Below are 20,737 nucleotides of genomic sequence, written 5' to 3' on the forward strand. Positions count from 1 at the left end.
GAACAGTGGAACATACTGTGCTAACTTTCATGCCTTTATGTGGTGACAGTTTACTTAAAATTGAGTGTTCAGGGCTTTTTTTTTTCTTTTGTAAGAACTGAATGGGCAAGAGTATCTGGGGTTCTTTACACACTATTGCAAGAATGAGGAAAAAAGGGTTTGCTGAAGAAATGTGGAAACAGGTAAAGATGATGTCAAGTGTTTAGGCTAATTAGGTAACCTTTTAAATTTTATCCCACAGTAGTTGTTATAGAGAAGGAAGAAGTACCTTAAGAATATATTCTGAAATAGCAGAGAGATCAACTGTCATATTAATTAAAAAACAAGATTTTGCATTAACCTCATGAATTATTTCAAAATTCTCAGAAAGGGTACCATGTTGAACAGGTACCACATCTGAAATCAAAGGGCTTTTTCTTTTTTCCTTTTCACAGAGGTATTTCTTTTAAAGATAAATGCAAATGCCAGTTAAACAGAGTGGTGCTATGTGTTTTCCATTTGCAGTAACAGGTTAGAAAGTGCTATGTTAGTTTGGAATGGGTGACAGACAGCCTTCTCTTATTCACAGTTCTTTATTTCAGACCACCAGTTAGTAGGGCATTGCCACAGCCTGAGAAACTTCAGACAAATAATGTTGGGAAAAAGAAGAGACCTATAGAGGTAAGCAAAAATGCACTCCTCCCTCTCTTCTTCTAGGATTTTCTGCTAAAAGTAGATGTACAGAAATATGTATGAAAAAGGGTACACCAAGGGATTGTATTCGTTGTAACTGTGTGGGAGATTTACAAAGAACAAAGTTTATTTTAAAAATTTGTTCAAATTCACTTTTGTTAACACTTACAAAAGAGAAATTTAGTCTTGATGACTTTTGGCACCCAGCACCATTTTGTTCAGTACATGGCCACTGCAAAGAAAGAGATGTATACTCAGTTTTGATTAATCTGAAATTAAAATCTCATGAACTGAAATAAACACTTGAATTGTGCATTTTTTCATAGCAGCTGAAGACTGCTGTGCTCTGTGACTTGAAACAAAATTTTTGGTACAGTGTGGCATTTTACCTTAAGAGTTTCTACAAGTTTTAGGTGGCAACTCTTAATTGTCAGCTGGTACTGAATTAGTGACCAGTGTCCTTTATATCGAAAGAGCGGTATTCTTTTTTTGCTTATTGTAGTATTGCAATTTAATTGAGTGTTTGTGTGTATGTACATGCATATTCAGGATCCAACAAAATGAGGGGGTGTAGGATGAGGAGGCTGTTTACAGCAAGGGTGGGAAATGGCCTAAGGTGACCCAACAGGCAGGACCTCGGTTCAATGTCTGTCAGTTTGAGGCATCCTTAGAGCCTTGATAACATCCTGGAAAAGGATATCAAGTTCATGGTTTAAGTTTTTGAATATCTAATAGATTTAAATATCTACTTTTTTTTTTTTTCTCTCCCTCTTTTTTTCTCTTTTTAAAGGACCTAATTTTGGAGCTGGTATTTGGGTACCGTGGCAAGGACTGCAGGAACAATGTGCACTACTTGAATGATGGTGCTGATGTAATTTATCATACTGCATCCATTGGGATCTTGTATAATGTGGCAACAGGTAGGAGAAAAGCTGCTTGAGAGAAATGTTTCTTCTCACACATTGAGGTATAGTTCATATAATAATTGCTGTGTGAAAATTCATTCTATAGAGATGACTTATAATATCTGTGTGAGCCACCCTAGATGGATTTAAAGCTCTGATTGAATTTTGAAGGAAGTAAGGTTTTAATTAGATTGTTAGAAACAATCACTGAAATTAAAACAGGCAAACAAGGTGGTAAATGATTTTTATTTGTTTTACTTTTCAATCCTCCGCACCACATACATTATGTCATTGTGAACAGTTTAGTTTATATAGCACAGTGAACCTTATTTAATAAAGAGTACCCAGTGCTGTTTGTTTCTGTGATGTTTAAGCCACTGGTTGTTCAAATTTGAGAATCGTCACTCTGAAGTCCCTGTATATCAGAATCATTGCAGTGTCCTGTTGCAGTTTCTGTCAAAAATTAGTTATATAATAGAAAACTTCCACCTCTTGCCAACTTAACATACTAGTTAAACGCATGAAGGTTTTGCCAATAGTTCTGCAACATTATCTCTGTTTTCCTAACGAATGAGATTGATGCAGAAGCAATTGTGGAATAGGTCAGAGTTATTGCATATAGGGTCTTAAAATAAAGTTTAAAAAGTCAGGTCCCTGTTCTCCAGTTTTAGACTCCAAAGTGTAATGTCACCATAATTTTTTTTTCTTTTAAGTAGTATGAAGTTTGAAACCTGTGTGTGCAAACAAAAATTGCATTTTCTTATTTTTAGGCTCTCAGTCCTTTTACCAGGAACACAATGACGATATTCTGTGCCTCACTGTAAATCAGCATCCCAAGTTTACCAACATAGTGGCAACTGGCCAAGTAGGTATGTTTGTATTTTTTGTAAAAAGAAATTAACATAAGAGCATGCAATTAGGGCATTGTGAGTTCATGATAAATCACAAAAATATTTAATTATGCTATCTCTGTTTGTATGAATGTTACTCAGTTACCTGTCCTCTTTATATGTCTTTTTCAGTGTAATATAATAAAGTTAAACCCAAAACACTGAGGTGTATAAGAAGATGGAACATTTATTTGGAACATTATCAAAAATATTTCTTAGGCATTATAAGCCCCATGTAACTACTCTATTTTTACCTATCAACTTTTATTAGGACAATCATAGCCCTTCCAAAGAAGGCTAATTAAGGTATCTCTCATCTCTATGTGGACTCGGAAGAAAATTCCTAAAATAGTTGACAATTTATGTAGGTTTATCCCACCAGGCAGATTTAAAATACCTACTTAATGCTTTGATAATACCTAGTTATAATATTCTAGGCAGAACTTAACCCCTATCATTTTTTGTTCTTTCTTTCCCCTACAGATAAATTTAGATCTTTGGGGAAAACAAATAAGTTTCATAATAATGTTAAAAATAGTAATATTAAAATTGATCTATAATAAAAAGCCTGTGCATCTACATAGCTGAATTAACTGTTGTTTCTGTAGTTTTTTCAAATACTCTAATTATCTGTAGTCCTACAAAACAAGTGTAGTTTTCATACTTTCAGTTCTTTTTGAGCAGATTCAAGGACTCACTGTTTGTTTAGGATAGAGAACAAAAACAGTCTTGTATGGTCAGTTTGGCAGATTTCATTATCTGTGATTCTTGGATGCCTAACTGCATGTTTCATTAAAATAGACTCATTGTTAGCAGTATGTTTTTTACAAAAATGATATTCACCATCGCTGCCTAACTAAAAGAGCTTTATTTCTTGGTGAGCTTTTTACCTCGCATCAATTTAACAAAATAATTATTGTATAATGTAAATTATTTCAATGGAAAAAAAATAGCTGGAGATTTTTGCTTATGTTTTGATTGCGAAGAATATTTGTAGGAAAATAGATGTCTTAAGGAATTCATTTTCTTTTTAATCATATTTCTCAATCTGGCCCTATTTGCCTTTTCATAAGCTAGAATATATGGGAAAAATGTAGATATAATGTGAAAACTGGTTCTTTGCATGGATTGTTGTCTTCGGTGTTCATCTTACACACGAAGAAGCAAAGGACTATATTAATGCTTATTTCCTGATCATTTCTGCATCATCTAGCTGTAGAATAGTTTCAGCTGTTTGATAGCCTGGATGAAAGAACACAGAGCAGGAGTAGATGACACTTAAAACGATGAAAATACCTATTTCAAAGGGGAGAGTTGCATCTGAAAAATGAAATAAAATCAAAATATTTTCCAATAAGGTTTTTTTTTTAGATTTTGAAAGACTTAATAAACAATGTACTTAACTGCTTCTTTCCTGTTGATAAGTCTGGCACAAACATAACTTCACCATCATGATTTATATCTTCCAAAGATGAACAGAAATGTCACTATAAATATTTTATAAATTTTTTTAGGATAATGCCATCATATAGAGTGTCTGTAATGCTTCCCCAAACGTGAATCTTTATAATCCTGGTTTCTTACCCCCACTGCAGAATAGTATTGGAAGTGCTTGTCTCTTGTCAAGCTCATATTCAAACATGGCTTCTTAGCAGAATAGCAATTGGCATTTACTTCACTTCTTTAACATTTCAGTAAAATATTATATATTTATTTATTTTGTTTTTTAAAGTTCGGCAGGCAGACCTAACGTACATCAAAATGATCTTTTTGTGTTTTAAAATGAAATATAAATTAGTAGAATGAATATATTTTTATTTCTGACATGACTACCACTTAGTCATCAGTGATTGTTTAACACTCAAAGCAGTATTGGTGCTGCTGCAATGCCAAGGGATGTCATCAAGGTGTGTGCGAAGACATTACACTAAATGTAGCATATATTTTCTTTAAAACTTATCTTATTTCTGGTCTAATTATTTTTCTGCTGCTTTTCCATTACAGGAGACTCAGCAGATATGTCAGGTAAGGGAAATGAAATTTTAACGTCTTCAGGTGTAGCTAGCCTATGTAGTAGCCATCTACAACTTTATAGAGCAATAAGTTATGTGAATTCATTTCCAGTTGATTAAAACCCTATATCAATCGTATTACTGTCAGCGTTGAACATAAACCACAATATCTCAGGAAATTGTAAATATAGAAACAAATAAAAAGTTAGAACACATTAAAAAAAAAAAAAACTTTCCTTGCAACATTTTCCCTTCTTGCTGCCCAGTAATAAGCAAGTTCTAATATATATTGCAACTGTAGCATACCTATGTATGCTTCTACGTATTATAGAACGTGTTGGGGCTGATGACTAATATTTGTTTTAGATATTCAACTGAGTATGATTTTAAATATATATTTTTAAAGTGAATTCCATTGAGGAGGCCTAGGTGACTGAGTGAATAAAGCAATCACCTTTCACATTTATGTATGATTGTCATGCACTTATTACCACTGATCCAAAATGCTTGTTATGGTGTCACTTTAATTTTTTATGTATCATTTTGGGTCTTTGACAGTCTTGACTGAGGTATTTTTATTAGTATGTTGTTTTTCAACAATAATCTTAAAAATCATCACCATCATGTGTGAGTGAGTTCATTGTCGGGCAGACACAGTTGTCTTGTGACACATTTTCAAAGAGATGCATAAATGTTTGTTCATAAAGACCTAGCAAGTGTAATGATTGTTGACCTTTTTTCAAATATACCAAATAATGCTTACTCCAAGGATGGGAGGAAGAATATAGGTACCTTTTCCCATGCTTTTGACCTATATAAAAGAGGCAGAGATGATCTTGTTTATATGAACGAGCGTCTCAAGCCTTGCATATAATGCCTGGATGCTTTTCCTTTCTCACTTGCCTTCTTCCTATTGCAAATTTATGACCTTGAGCTTGTATGTATTAATAACTTATGTTGTCACTGCCTGAAACCAGCACACTGATTTTATTCTTTAGGGGACCATTAGGCAGGAATCCAAGCTGCTGCCTCCCTTCATTATGAAGTTGCAGATATTTTCCCTTCAAATTGATTGATGGATATTTGACAGCTTTCTTACTAACTTTCACTTTTCTGTTTCCATTTTCTGTTGTCCATAGTGGATGCAGGGTTTTTTTGAAGCAGAAATTTTTGGTAGAGACTGGGATGACAAATCAAAATCAATAATTACTTGGTATAGGTCTGATTCATCTTAGTAAAGTTTTTGTTGTGGTTTTGTTTTGTTTTTCTTTTTCTGCTGTCCAATGGTGGTTTTTTTTCAGCTTCACCCAAAAGGCAATGTCATTTTAGAGAGTATTTCTTATGAGAGCAGACACAGAGCAGCTGGAGTAGTCCATAAGCACAATACAAGGTCAGGATAGACAGTTTCAGAGGAACATAATTAGGAAGAATGAAGAATTCAGACCGTGTGTCCTGACAGAGAGAAATACCTTCCTCTGATGAACCTCCTTGGTTCTTATTCATGAAATCAAGATGAAGGTTCCATCTGCCACCCAAAAAAAAATTTCAGTTGAGGTTATGTGGGAGCTTACAGATCAAGGGCAATACATAGTTTTACTAAAGGGAATGCTTAAAGAACCAAAAAAAAAAAAAAAAAAAAGCCAACAACAACAATTATTCAGAGCCCATAGTAAAACTTTCCATTCCCTCAACTCCCTCCAAGGACAACAAGGCGCTTGTTGAAATTTTTGAGGAATGCTGGATGTTGCCAACCCTTGCCTTTTCTGCTTAATGTCTTGTTTATACTATGCTGTAGCACCAATAAAGTGCCAATAAAGGAATATTGATGCTATGTAAAGAAATTCTTAGGGGAAATTAGATTACTCAGAACAATTGTTGCTTTGAAACCACTATGGTATTATGCACTAGGACCTAGTTGAAATTTTACCTGTGTTTCTGTGCCTACTTTTTTTCCATTATTAAATGGGGGCCTTTGAAGAACTAGATTTAGTGGAATAGAAACACAAAGTATAGAGCTGAATTAGAATTTAGTTTGTATGAATCTGAATCTAAGAGAAAACACAGGAATAACTTCCAGGCTCTGCAGTCAGAGTTATGGAAGGAGTATGTAGAGAAGTTGGAGACACACTTATACTTCAGGCTGGTTGGAGGCCTGTGGCTGGTGGTGTCCCCCAGTGGTCAGTACTGGGCCCGGTGCTGTTCAACCTGTTCATCAATGACCTGGACGAGGGCACAGAGGGCACCCTGAGCAAGTCTGCGAACGATCCCAAGCTGGGTGGAGTGGCCGACACTCCAGAGGGCTGTGATGCCATCCAGAGGGACCTGGACAGGCTGCAGAGTTGGGCAGAGAGGAACCTCGTGAAACACAGAATCCCAGAATGGTTGAGGTTGGAAGGGACCTCCAGAGATCATCTAGTCCAACTCCCTGCTCCAGCAGGGACACCCAGAGCACGGGGCACAGGGCAGCATCCAGGTGGCTTTGAAGACTTCCAGAGAAGGCGACTCCACAACTTCCCTGGGCAGCCTGTGCCAGGGCTCTGTCACCCCCACAGTGAAGAACTCGTTATTTGTGAAAGATACAGAGTTACAGAAGACCTGTTTGTAGCTCTCTTGCTCTGAATCAGAAGTCCAGTAACGATTAAGTTTACATCTGTAGTAGTGTTGCAAAGCCAAAATCTGCCTTTTATTTCCTTTTTTTTTTCCTCCTTACCAGAACAATTTTATTTGTCCGTATTAAAAAATCTTAGGTGTTTCAGTAAAAAAAATCTTTATGTGATTCCAAAACAGGTACTAATAATTCATTTTTATATTTGTGTAGCTACAGCCCCTTCCATCCACGTGTGGGATGCAATGAACAAGCAGACGTTATCGGTGCTGCGGTGCTACCATTCGAAGGGCGTTTGCTCAGTCAGCTTCAGTGCCACTGGCAAACTGCTGCTCTCTGTAGGGCTGGATCCTGAACATACCATTACCATTTGGAAATGGCAGGAAGGTAGGAATGTGGCTGCTTTTGTAGAATGCGTTTGTATTGTTACAGGCAGGTTGGGTTGAGGACAGTTTTAAAGTAAAAATATCAGCTGATAATAATTACTGTAAGTGCTGTACTGTATGTACTGTACAAGAAAAGATAAGTTAAATGTACTTATCCATTCTGATAATGTGATGTTGCTTTTCCAGACTTAAGAGTTTATTTTCTCTTCATTTGGAGATTTCTGCTGATGAATTAATCTCAGATGTGTCAAGATCAGCTACTGAGTTATTAAAAATAGTCTTTTGCAGTGTGTGCCTGATAAAATCCTGATTCAAACATGTGTTTATAGAGACTCTGGTTAAATTAAAATTATTTATAGGTTGTATGGAAGTAAAGGCTTGCAGTGCAGTTCACTGCCATTTCAGCCAAGACATCTCTGGGCTTATCCTTACGAGTTCATACAGCCCCAGTGTGGCAGTTAAGTGACACCTGGAAGAGGCAAAGTACCTCATGAAGCCTGATATCTTTTTAGATAATAAAAATCACAAAGAGTCTTCCTTTGTGTCAAAATGCCTGTTAAAAATCAGCCCTGCAAAGACTATAAGAGCACTCCTTTGATTCTAAAAGCACATGTATCAAAGTCAGTTTTTCATTTTCTGCAAGAATGAAATAATATTTATATATTTGGAGAAAATGTACAGCAACCACCCATTAGTCTCATGCAATTTAGAGTCACCCAGAGTTTTGAATTTTAAGAGAAATCTTAGGAATCTAAAAGGGGTTGTCTGCCTGCTTGGATTTACATAGTTTTAAAATACAGTTTTCAAGAATTTAAAATGTTGCAGAACATGGTTAAAGCTTACATCAGCAATAGTTTATGCTATTCCTGACCTGTCTGTCAATATTTGTAGATGCATTTTCTCAGTGAATGCAAAATGTCCATTTTCTTTCTATCAGGTGCCAAAATTGCCAGCCGAGCTGGTCACAACCAGCGTATATTTGTAGCAGAATTCAGACCAGACTCGGATACGCAGTTTGTTTCCGTGGGAGTAAAGCACGTGAGGTTCTGGACCCTGGCTGGAAGAGCCCTTCTCAGTAAAAAAGGGCTGCTGAGTTCCATAGAAGACGCCCGAATGCAGACGATGCTCTCTGTGGCTTTCGGAGCTGTATGTACCATGACAAACTTTTTAAAAATACACGTGTACAAAAATGCCTTGACTGTTCTGCCTTCTTTACAGTTCAAGCAAGACTTTTCAGACCTGCTGATGAGTCAGTTGTGTTGCTAAACTCAGTTTAGCATTTCTAATAGTTACAATATCTGCTCTTTAGAGCGAGAAAGAAAAAAAAAAAAGCAGCAGGAAAAATGGTGATTTATGTTCTAATCTGTATATGTTGCTGTTCAGAACAGCACTGTCCGGGGACAACCATTAATATTTATGGCTGTGAGGTTTTAGTTTGGGGGCTTGGTATTGTTGTTTTTGACAGGCTCAGGTCTTGTTGCTGAGTTTTGTATCTTTGCCATTTCCAGTCTTGCTCTGTATGAGCAGATCTCTTACCCCAGTTGGGCTGAGAGCTGCATCCTCTTCCTGAAGGACTGCTGCTCATTCGTAGCACTTGTTCCTGCTCTGCTTTCTCACCTGCAGGCTGGGTCCACACTGAATTTTTACTGTTGATTTTGGATTCTGAAAGTACAAATATCCTCTTTCCACAGTGGTGCCTCTCTCATCAGCTACCTCTGATTTGAGGGGGCAACATCTTCTTCCTAGGAGAGACCTTTTGGCTGTTAAAAAAAAAAAAAATAATAATAATCTGTCATTGCATTTCTTTTTGCAGTGAAAAGATACACACACACACACACACACACACACACGTATAGTGTCCTATATATAGGACAGTATAAGTAGTTGATTGCTCTGATCCTGGAGGTTCTTGCTGCCCCTCCACGATCTACTCTGCAGCCTCTGCCCCTCTACTCTGCAGCAGCAGTTAATAAAACCAGCCTAGTCTAAATGCAAATGGTCATGACCTTTAAGTATTTCTGACTGTTTTTCTTCCTGCCTTACTCACAATCAGATGTTGAATATATTTTTCCCCTTTTCAGAATAACTTGACGTTTACAGGTACTATCAGTGGAGATGTTTGTGTTTGGAAAGATCATGTGTTGATACGAATTGTGGCCAAAGCTCACAATGGACCTGTTTTCACAATGTACACTACATTAAGAGATGGTTTGATCGTTACTGGAGGCAAGGAAAGACCGTAAGTCTCTCTTTTTTTTTCTTTTTTTTTCTCCTTAATTTTCCTTTTTTTTTTTTTTTTATTTTTTATTTTTTTTTTTATTATTTTTTTCTTTCTGTATGCACTCATATTCTTTGAAGACTGTGGTTTGGATACATTCTGTCTAAAACTGGGGTTCTGATTCAACTGATTGAGATGTCAAAGAAGAAAAATCACTTTAGGACCCCTAAATAGTTTGTAGAAAAAAGAATAGCTACCACCTCCAAGTGTAAGTCAGGGCACATGAGTTTCCAGAACCTATTTTTTTCATTGATCTTTTCTCTTAGAGAAAGCCTCCAGTGTTTAAGATTCTGGCCACCTAAGTGACTTTCTTAAGTTCCTGAGTTTGGGAAATAGGCTTTTGTTCCTATACTGTTTTTAATTAAAGAATCTTCTAACTGCTATTTTGCAGTTTCTTGGTGAAACATTCTAGTTGAATGAAACTTCTAGTTGAATGAAACCCTTCTGAAACTTTAACCAAATAGTACAGCCAAAAAGAATACTGTACATTGCTTGTTGTATCAAGAAGTAATTGGGAAGTTTGAGAACATGTAAAGAGAATTGTCCATCAGTTTAAAAGTGGTCATAGTTTCGTAACTGATCACTACATAAAAGCTGTGTTCTTTTTGTAGTTAGCAAGTGAAACATTAGTATTAGCTGTGGTATAAAATACTAACGGATACTTAATGTCAGAATGGTTCAAAATAGACCAGAAATATCTTGATTTTCATTAAATGATAGTAAACATCAATGTTCTCCTTGTGTGGGTTTTTTTTTGGTGGTTTTTTTTTTTGATTTTTTTTTTTTTTAACCAGTCCTACTCATGGTTGCTTTTGGTTTCATGGTAGATCAAAAGAAGGGGGAGCAGTTAAACTATGGGATCAAGAGTTGAAGCGATGCCGAGCCTTCAGACTGGAGACAGGACAAATGACTGACTGCGTTCGCTCTGTTTGCCGAGGCAAGGTAAAGCAGGGGACCCTTTAAAACAGGGCTTAGAATCAGGGGGATGAGACCTATCTTACAGTCTTGAAGTCTTACAAGCAGGAGTGCCATGATATATGTACAGTCCTGCCCTATAATAGATCATCGTTGAGTTTAAAAATAAATTAGCTTTGAGTATTTGATTTCAGCAGACCTTCTGGACAGAACTGTAGCTTTGTTGTTTGCTTTTGTTGCTGTTCTGCACTGTCAGTTGATGTGTTATACTGGGGATCGTTCTGTCACTGTTGTTCCAGGGAAAAATTCTTGTTGGGACAAGGAATGCTGAAATAATTGAAGTTGGAGAGAAAAATGCTGCATGTAACATTCTCATTAATGGTCATATGGATGGACCAATCTGGGGCCTGGCAACGCATCCTTCCAGAGACTTTTTCCTTTCTGCTGCAGAAGATGGCACAGTAAGACTCTGGGATATTGCTGAAAAGGTAGGTGTGAAAGATAGTTGTTATTTTGGCAAAGCCAAATTGTTTAAATTTTGAGAACTGAAAGGTTTTGTGGGTTTTTTTAGTCTTTTTTTTAATAAAAACTAAGCGTTTATAGTTGTTTGACATGGACTTTGGTATTTTGAGACTAATTCTTCTGATATTGGCAAACTGCTAGCATAAATTAATTTGAAATATGAATAAATAGAAACATTTATTACTTTCTTGTGTTACATTTTCACAGAAGATGCTGAACAAAGTCAGTTTAGGACACGCAGCTCGTACTGTTTGTTACAGCCCAGAAGGCGATATGGTAGCAATTGGCATGAAAAATGGAGAATTTATCATCTTACTTGTGAACTCTCTGAAAATATGGGGGAAGAAAAGGGACAGAAGATCAGCTATTCAGGATATCAGGTCAGAACATAAATGGCTTTGTCTGCTGTAGTATCCTGAAAACCTGAAAAATAGATGGAGCTACAAAATTAGAAAAATGAACTTAGTATCATTAAAGAGAATATTTTATCTGAGAAAAGTATCAGAATTAGAAATGGTCTCAGCCTGGCTTTTGTATCAAAAATATGTATTAATTTCTTCCTAACCCAGTATAACTATCAAATATGATCTTTGATCTTTTTAGAAATATATATTTCTGTGTACTTTGTATGCCTACAGTGAGCTGGAATCAATAAGTGAATTATCGAGTTCTTGCAATTACTCTGATACTAATAATAAAGAGGAAGTAGATGATACTTGAGGATAGTCATTAGCAAGCAATTAAACAAAGCAGATATTGGAGCACAAGAAAGCTCAGGAAGTACTGACAAGGATTAGATAAAATAAAGAGGCATTTCCATCTCCACGTGAGAAAGAAATTCCTCCTGTGAGGGTGACAGAGCCCTGGAACAGGTTGTCCAGGGAGGTTGTGGAGTCTCCTTCTCTAGAGATCTTCAAAACCCACCTGGATGCCACCCTGTGCTCCCTGCTCTAGGTGTCCCTGATGGAGCAGGGGTTTGGACTAGATGATCTCTAGAGGTCTCTTCCAACCTCAACCATCCTGTGATTCTGTGAAGAGGGAATAGGGAGGCAAGTGGACAACATGGGTAAGAGTCCATCCTAACTAGGGGGCAGATTAAGGGTGTATGGAGGAACAAGGTGAGATGATGGGTAGGAGGTAAAATGAGATTAAAGCTTTACGCAAGAAGACTGAAAAGACATGTGAGAGATGCTAGAAATGTCTTTCTGTCAGTTTAGCTCTGTGTGCATGTTGTTCTGAGTAGCAGTTACTCATTAGAAATGAAAATGCCCCTGTGATTGTCAAATAGTGAACTCTTATTGCACAGTGCTAAACTCTATTTTAAACTCTTTTTTTATGTTCAGGTTTAGCCCAGATTCTCGTTACTTAGCAGTGGGTTCCAGTGAGAATGCAGTGGATTTTTATGATCTGACATTGGGTCCCACGCTAAATCGAGTCAGCTACTGCAAAGATATCCCAAGCTTTGTGATCCAGATGGACTTCTCTGCAGATAGCTCATACCTTCAGGTATCAGTCATTGTTGGTTGAAAAAAACTGAATGGCAAAATACTGATGACAGAGGGTGGAAATATTTCCCTTTGACAGCTAAGCTGTATTTTGCAATGAAGTGCTGGGTACAGTCTTAGTGTCACTCTGAGCAGCACCCAAATCTTGGTGTTACAACTCCCAGGGGCTAAAATAAAATTATTTTTATGCACACATGTACTAACACACACTGACTAGATACAAAGAGTGAATATTATACAGAGTATGTATAATTTAAGCTATATTCTATTGATGAGACATTTTAGAATTTTACCCATTACCTTTTGTTAATTTCTATTTATGTAGATTTTTTTAGACTTCTGAACTCATTGGGCAAGGAGACCCATGAGGATGGCTTTGTTAATAGCTAAGCTACTCGCAGCATGCTATCAAAAATGTTTTGCTGAAGCCTTTAGAATCATCATCATTTCAAACATGTTCATGGCTGTTGCATTCATCTAAACTGTTCTCTTTGTTCATGTCAAAGGTCTCTACTGGGTCTTACAAAAGGCAAGTCTATGAAGTGCCTTCAGGAAAGCAGCTTGTGGACCAGGCTGTGATTGACAGAATAACATGGGCTACTTGGACCAGGTAACTAATTCACTGATTTACGCCTTTTAGAAGACATGTAACTTCCAGGAGAAGCACATACTGTTTAAAGGTATATTTGATCTCTTCATGTACGTATGTCTTTTTTCTTTTTCTTTTTTTTTTTCAATAAATCAGATATGTGCTATACAACAAAATAAAGTGTGTTACACATTTTCTCATGGTAGCTTGGGATATTTGATCATTGAGGATTTAAGACTTTTTTTTTTTTTCTCTAAAAAGTGCCTTTTTATTTGCTGTGCATCTCTAGTCTCCTTTAATCAAGTAGCAAGAGCAGCTTCAGAAATTTTTCATTCTGTTGTTCCAATTACTTGGGATGTTGCACTGTTTGCTTCAAAGCAGTGATTTCTGTTTCAAGCAGAGAGCCCTGGAAATAAAAACATATCAAAACAAGAAAAGATCATGCAAGACAATAATTCATTATTACATTTACAGTAAGGTCTACTAAAATTGTGATTAATGTCTTTTGCTCTTTATGTAAATCTGATAGTCACGACCTACTCTTGGAATGTTTGTGAATTAAATACCTGCTTGCAATTAGTGTCCTGTTTTACATCCATAAACAAAAATTGACAATAAATGCATGAAAAATTTTAACTTATGGACCACTTCAAACAACAGTCATCTCCAATATTTTCTTGCCAGACCAGGCTAAGAGGGTTTTTTTTTAGATGTTTTTGAATTGTTTTGCTAACTTACTTTTTAATCCAGTCCAGTATGTCCTAAGTAAATCATCATGATTAAGAAAAAATAAAATCCGTGTTTCAGTGTGTTTTTGGAAGTATAAGTGTAATTTTAAATGGAACTGAGCAAACATCTCTTCAACAGCCTTTGCAAAGGAAATTTTGTTTCAGTTCTATTCTTGAAATGCTAAGATAAATGTGCTTTTTGTTTAGGACTGTTTCTCTCTCTCTCTCTCTCTCTCTCTCTCTCTCTCTCTCTCTCTCTGATATTAATGGAAAATCTTCATTAGGCTTGAAGGCAAAGGAATTTTTCATCTAATTGATGTCTCTGAAACATGATAGAATCAACAAAAACACAGTTATAAAGAAAATAAATCCTGTGAGCAGCTAAAATTAGTGTTTGTAACTTGGGTATGGAGTAACTTTACTATATTTCATTGTCCTTTTCTTCTTAGTGTTTGTGACAAACAACTCTCTGACTTAGTATTGGCACTATTGATTTCACCTTTTATCTTGTTGTTGTCATCAGCCACATTCTTTATACCACTGGATCAATTTCAAAGGCAAATAGAGAAAAATATAAAAATCAATTGCAGAATGCAGTCTGCCTGAGATTTGTATGTATAAACTTTAAAATCTAAATGTAACATTTATATAAAATCAACTGTAATATATTAGTTGCTTCCTGTGTCCTAACTTGATTATTTTTTCCTACAGCTTTCAAAAGCATTTCCTTTTCTATTTCAGTGTTCTAGGAGACGAAGTAATTGGAATCTGGTCCCGACACGCTGAAAAAGCTGATGTGAACTGTGCCTGTGTCTCTCATTCGGGAATCAACCTTGTCACGGGTGATGATTTTGGCATGGTCAAACTGTTTGACTTTCCATGTCCTGAAAAATTTGTAAGAATTTTTTTTTTTGCGTGACTATAACAAAAAGTACTTTTGATATTGTGGCCATGTGTTGCTTCTCTGGAGAGAGTATGATAGAAGTATTTCTTTCTCTAAATGTGTAGCTTTTAATGCATCTATTTATCCTTAGTCTGTAGCTTCGTCTTCATTTTTTCTTAACATTTTGTGCGGTAGTTGTTGCTATAAGCTCTGACTAACAGGTGATGATATTGCTTGATGGTTTGCACTAGCATAGTACATGTATACTTGAAATCTCAAAGCACTTAGTTCTATTTAACTATAAATCTCCATTTAACAAATGAAGAAAAAAGCTGGTAATTTTATCTCCATCTGTGTATTTCCATGCATGAAGAGTTTACAGATTTTTCACTAGCACTGGTGATTTTCAGAGTACACTGAATAAATTGCCTGCACTGTAATCATTTTTTTTTTCAGTTTTAGAGACTTTACATGCAGTATATGTAGGTTAATCCCATATCAAAATATATCTCATATTATTGTGTTAACTTGACCACTGTCCCCAGTTTGCAGGCACTTTCTCATCTGGAGACAATTTAATGTGTATTGCAGCACAATTGCAGTTCTTTAGGGGATCTTTCACACCTGAAAACCTGTGTGGTATTCTGATTCTGATGAGTATATCATGCAATTAGAAGGTAGATACAAGCATGAATACCTTACTTGATTTACGAGGCTACATTGTATTGAGACTCTTCCATTTTATTGTTTTTCAGGCAAAACACAAACGATTTTTAGGGCATTCAGCCCATTTGACCAATATCCGCTTTACAAGTGGAGATAGATATGTTGTTAGTGCTGGAGGGGATGACTGCAGGTATGTATCCTTTCCACTACTCTTTAAATAGGAATTGACATGGAAATCTGTATCAGTGTGAAGTCCAATTTTAGAATTCACATCATTTTACCTATGTGCACTTTTATTCCATGTAAAGAAGTGGATATTTGAAACAAAATAAATAGACCAGATGTTGGTATGTACAGCTACAATTTACTAAAATGAAAGTGTGTCCATTTTTATAGTCGATCAAGGCATTTTTAATTTAGTGTGGCATACATTTAACTGAAGTTTTGCTGTTTACCTTACTAACCATTTCTTTTGGACTATATTGTAGTGTTTTTTATCTCATGCTTAATGTATTTCTGAAAACACAGCTTATTTGTTTGGAAATGTGTGCATATGCCTCACTGAGAGAGACGCGCCGACTTGCCAAGAGGACACTGCATGGAGAGAGAGGCATGAAACACCCAGGACTGCAAAGTGACATTCTGCTGTGCCCTGCATGCGTAAGAAATGGTGCTCATCCCAGACACAGAGCAAGCTGTCTCTGCAAGACAGTGTCTAGAGTCTGTCAGAAGGATGGACTGTGACAAATATGCTGAGGCTCTTAGATTTGCTTCAGTATCGAATAATCCATGTTTGCATTTCACTCACTGCCAGGTGTTGAAACAGAAATATGTGGCTAAAGGGAGAAGTGAGTGGTGAACCAATGTACAGTTTTCACAGTAAGATCCTGGGTTTTTAATCAAGAGATATTATTTCTGATCTAGTGCTGTACATTGTCTATTTTCAGCATGAATGTTTTTCCTTTAATTTTTGGGGTCTGAATATCATTGGAAAAAAAAAAAGAGTATTCCTTATTTTATTACTGAAAGCATATATTAATTCTGAAGTATATAATATTTTAATAAATGGTTAAATATTAAAAAAGGAAAATGATATTTCTATGACTGGTCAAAAGAAAAAATCATATGGTAAAGCAAAGCAAAAAAAAAAAAAGAGTTGATTCCTTAGGATTTAACTATTTCTGTATTTAGAGACCTGGGTCACAGTCATGTCTGGTGAAAGCTGTTGGATATGCATGATCTTCATGGCTAATTTAGTGTTTTTGTTGCACTTAAACATTAAATTAGTTCTGTGAGCAAAAATAATTTGCTCACTTTGCGAGTGCCTTGCCCACAACCTAGAAGTCTAACTCCAATTTTTGCCTTTGAATAAAAGTGTTCTCAGTGGAAGAAGGTTTATTGCTGTGTTGCTTGAGTGGGCTGCTAACCTCTATCTGAAAATGTGAATTAGAGTGAGGATTTTAGTCTTCATAACTGACAATGCCTGGAGTGTCACCAGTTGCAAAAATAAGAATTTCATAGCAATATGAATTGAATTTATTTTCTCAGCATGATAGGGGAGATTGAGCGAGAATATAAAATTTCCAAATGTTATATTTTGTACATTCAGTCTTTTTAACGGAATTGGGACTAGCGAGGTGAGATCTTTACTCAGATTTCTCTTCTGATTTTAAAAACATCCAATCTTAGGCTTCTTTAAATAGACCTACTGTCACCTCTAGCATAAGTGCATTTATTCAGTGCTGCAACCTAACAGAGACTGTAGGATGAAAAAGACATTTCTGTGATGATAAAATCCTGCACCAAGCTACATTCTAGGTACAAGAGAGAATTTCATCAGCTGTCTAAATCGTGTTGTCGTGATGCATTGCAGACTAAAGCTGTTTTTCAGTCAGTGCAGTTATTTCTCATGCAACATAAGAAGAGAACAGAAGTATTAATTCCTCCAGCTGTCATCACCCCTAGTGACTGTTTGCTGTGAACCTAAAGCAGTCCTTGTCTTCGTAAGCTGGTGTTGCTGTAAGGATGGTGTTTATTTAGGTCAGTCAGCAGGCTGGATGTTACTCATCTCTTGCATTCTCTTACGCCAGATAAAAGTCAAAATTAAATAAACCTGCTGTCTCCTTGTAAGCATCTTGTGTGGATGGTGCTGAGAAGAGGAATGGTTGGGCTAGGATATATGAGGAAAAAGATAAGAAGCCAGATATCCAGATATCTGTCCTTTGCCCAAAACTCGCGCTATGCAAAGCTAGTAACCCAACAGTTTTAGATACTATATTTTATATATCAAAATATAATGAATATTTATTTTAAAGAAGAAAATGAACTAAACTGTTACCAGCTTTCCCAGCATGATAATGCTTGGCAAAAGTCTTGCCGGTCATGCAGCTGCTATTCTACAGGCATGAAAAATGGGTGGATTTGATCTGTGCAGGGAGATGTGGCTGGTAACATAGCTTGAGGGAAGCTGCAGCGGAGCGCGGAGCTGAGGCTCGGTGCGTGTCATACCCTCGTTGCCTGACAGTGTTAGATTGGTAATTGGCATTTAAATCATATTGGTGAGCAGAATGGCATCGGCTGCAGTGTTCAGAGCCATGCTTGTGTCCCTGCTCCAAGGCAGGATCTCCCGACATGGAGATGTGTCCTGCCTCCAGCTTAGGGCTGCCCTCCACCGGCTGGGTTTGGGTGGCTCTTAACACCTCACGCGGCCTGTCTCCACCCGCCCGGTGGCTGCATCCACCTTCCTCCTCCGCCCCTTGAGCTTTCCCACCGAACGCCGGGCTCGTGGGCCTCGCTCCAGGGGAGCCGTGCAGCCGCTCCATAGGCCTCACTCTGGGCAGCCCTGCAGCCGCTCCACAGGCCTCGCTCCAGGGAGCCCTGCGGCCGCTCCGGGGCAGCCGGCCGTGCAGCCCCGGAGCTCTTCACACCCAGTGCCGCCGTAGTCGTTTGCGGTTGTTGCCAGCCAGGGTGGCAGGTGGCTACAGCGGGAGGACATTTTGTGGGGGCAGGAAGGCACAGGATGGCAGACAGCAGTAAGTCAGGGAAGAAGCGAGGAGGTGAAGGGCTTGGTGATGGACTTCCCTGTGGAGCATCGCAGGGAAGCAGTGCGGGCCCAAGGGCTTCATCCGAAACTGGGGCCTTTGCAGCCCTAAGGCAAGGAAGGCAGAAGAGTTCTCTGCAGAATTCACACGCTCCTTCTGGATGGTTTGATTTTCTAGCCTAATTATTTCTCTAACTCCCTTTTCTAGTTGGCAGCAAACACAAATCTTTGAGATCAATAGTATTTTGTTGTTGTTGTTATTTTGATAATAACAGAAATAGAGGATTGACTAAAGCAAAATGCCATTTTACTTTAAAACAAATGTGCCCTTGAAAGCTGTTTAAGTAAGCTGAGGAATAAAGGGATGGAGCTGATCTTGTTCAATATCAGGGCTTCAATTTTAGCAGAGTTTTCATTTCAGAGCAGCTCAGAAATTCAAAGGAACCTGGTTAAAGCAGACTGGGACTTGTCCTATCGGAGAGCAGACACAGAGAGGCAGATGCATCTTGGACAGGTATCTCCGGGGTCCCGAAGCGAGATCAGAGTGAAGGACACCAGGACCTAGCGCAGGACTAGGGGCTGTTCAGGAGTGACTTAGCTGGAAACTGTGATCCCCGTTTCTCAGCTGCTGCCTAAAGCCCTGTTTGACTTTCAAGGCTGCCAAGCTTGTCCTGTTCTTAACCAGGCTGGGATTTCCGTGGGGCTGCTCCAAGCCTGCTGCCAGGTTCCTGCTCCCTGCATGTGGATGTCACTGTCGGCCCCTGCGCTAGAGGAACTTGCAGCGCTTAGTCCTCACGTTGCAGCAGTGTGAAGAGCTAAGGAGCTTGAGCCCAAATACTCTCCTTTTAGAGGCAAGATGATGTCTTTCCCTATTTCATGATCAGTGTCACAGATGTGACAAGACTTAATCTGTTTTTCTTTTTTTTTTCTGTTCGTTATCACCCTTAGGCAAATGCCTTTTTCTCAATATTTTGGACAAAGTGGATCATCCTGCAATCTCCCTAAAAAGGGGAAGACTGCAAGTCACAAAATGAATTGTCACTCCCGTCACAGTTTTCATTTTAGCAGCAGTACCTGTGCTAGGCTTGCATGCCCTCCCCTTCTCCCTGCTTCCTTAGGATTCCTTGCAATCCGCCCCCTTTTCCTAAAGCTTATGGCACCCCTGGATTTTACTTGTGGGTACAAATGTGAGCTTGCCAAAGCCTGCTATGCATTTTTATACCAGTCACTGTGGTGTGGTCAGACCAAGTCCTTTTCTTTGGTTCACTCCAGCTTCTGCTCTGGGATCAACCTTATTTTCAAACTTAAAATCAGTATATCATTTCAGAAAAGGAATCCCTTTAGATGTATAGTATGAATAAATGCCACAATTGATTTCCTTGCCAAAATCATTCTTCAATGACTAAAACTAATTGGGGAGGAGGAGGAAGGTGTGGGGCAGGTTCCTGGTCTATCTGATGATGAAACAGGCAACTGCTAACTGAGCCCATTCCAGGTACATACAGGTACAGAATACCAGTCATCTTGATGGTCTGTCTTTTGTTAACTCTAGTAATTAAGTCAGTAATCTGACCAAATCACATTTTTTCTTATTAAAAATGAGAAGGAATGCATGTTAATTTATCCCTTTCAAATGGAAAAGACTCTGTGAGGTGTGAGCGTGGTGACAGCAGGCACTTGTCATCGTTTCTTGTCGTCTCCTCGTTTTAAACTGTGACAGGTGCGATGGAGGAAACAGCAACATGGGAGCAGAAACTACAAATTTAGAGAAACAAAGGGGGAAAGGGAGGAAAGGGAAGGGCAGCTGTGGACCAGGCAGGGGCAGGACGGAGCCATGCGGGGCGCGGGGGTGTCGCACACAACACGAGCGCCCTGCTCGGCCGGGGCCCTCCGAGATGCCGCCGGGGCGCGGGCCGCGCGCGCTCAGGTAGAAGAGCTGAGGTTGTGTTTATTTTAAAACGCTACTTATCTTCCCCATATTATCAAAGCATGTGATTAAAATAATTGGCTCTTTGGCTATTATCTATATTGCAGTTTTCTGTGGAACTGTAGTTGAACATATTTTAAAAACAAGAAGATACTAAGCCAAAGAAATGCTATACTTTCTGTAAGCAGGTTCTCTCAGCGACTGGCTCTTTTAT

General features: G+C 38.0%; 1 protein-coding gene across 2 annotated transcripts in view; it reads left to right on the forward strand.

Annotated features, from left to right (window-relative positions):
- Positions 1-16,489, forward strand: part of EML5 (echinoderm microtubule associated protein like 5) — a 92,758-nt gene extending 76,269 nt beyond the window's left edge. Inside the window, exons 28-42 of one of the 2 annotated variants that reach the window (XM_026044696.1) lie at positions 582-660; positions 1,463-1,592; positions 2,348-2,446; positions 4,472-4,492; positions 7,298-7,471; positions 8,408-8,616; positions 9,552-9,709; positions 10,576-10,690; positions 10,963-11,151; positions 11,393-11,565; positions 12,529-12,691; positions 13,197-13,300; positions 14,749-14,902; positions 15,646-15,746; positions 16,085-16,489. In XM_026044696.1, coding sequence (XP_025900481.1) covers positions 582-660; positions 1,463-1,592; positions 2,348-2,446; positions 4,472-4,492; positions 7,298-7,471; positions 8,408-8,616; positions 9,552-9,709; positions 10,576-10,690; positions 10,963-11,151; positions 11,393-11,565; positions 12,529-12,691; positions 13,197-13,300; positions 14,749-14,902; positions 15,646-15,746; positions 16,085-16,121 — 1,906 coding nt within the window. In that variant the 3' untranslated portion in view covers positions 16,122-16,489. The remainder of the gene's footprint in view (positions 1-581; positions 661-1,462; positions 1,593-2,347; positions 2,447-4,471; positions 4,493-7,297; positions 7,472-8,407; positions 8,617-9,551; positions 9,710-10,575; positions 10,691-10,962; positions 11,152-11,392; positions 11,566-12,528; positions 12,692-13,196; positions 13,301-14,748; positions 14,903-15,645; positions 15,747-16,084) is intronic. The other variant, XM_026044697.1, reaches the window with a different exon arrangement.
- Positions 16,490-20,737: the final 4,248 nt, after the last annotated feature.

This window comes from Nothoprocta perdicaria, unplaced genomic scaffold (genome assembly GCF_003342845.1).
Source record: "Nothoprocta perdicaria isolate Ctin4 unplaced genomic scaffold, notPer1 scaffold_379, whole genome shotgun sequence".
Taxonomy (NCBI): Eukaryota; Metazoa; Chordata; class Aves; order Tinamiformes; family Tinamidae; genus Nothoprocta; species Nothoprocta perdicaria.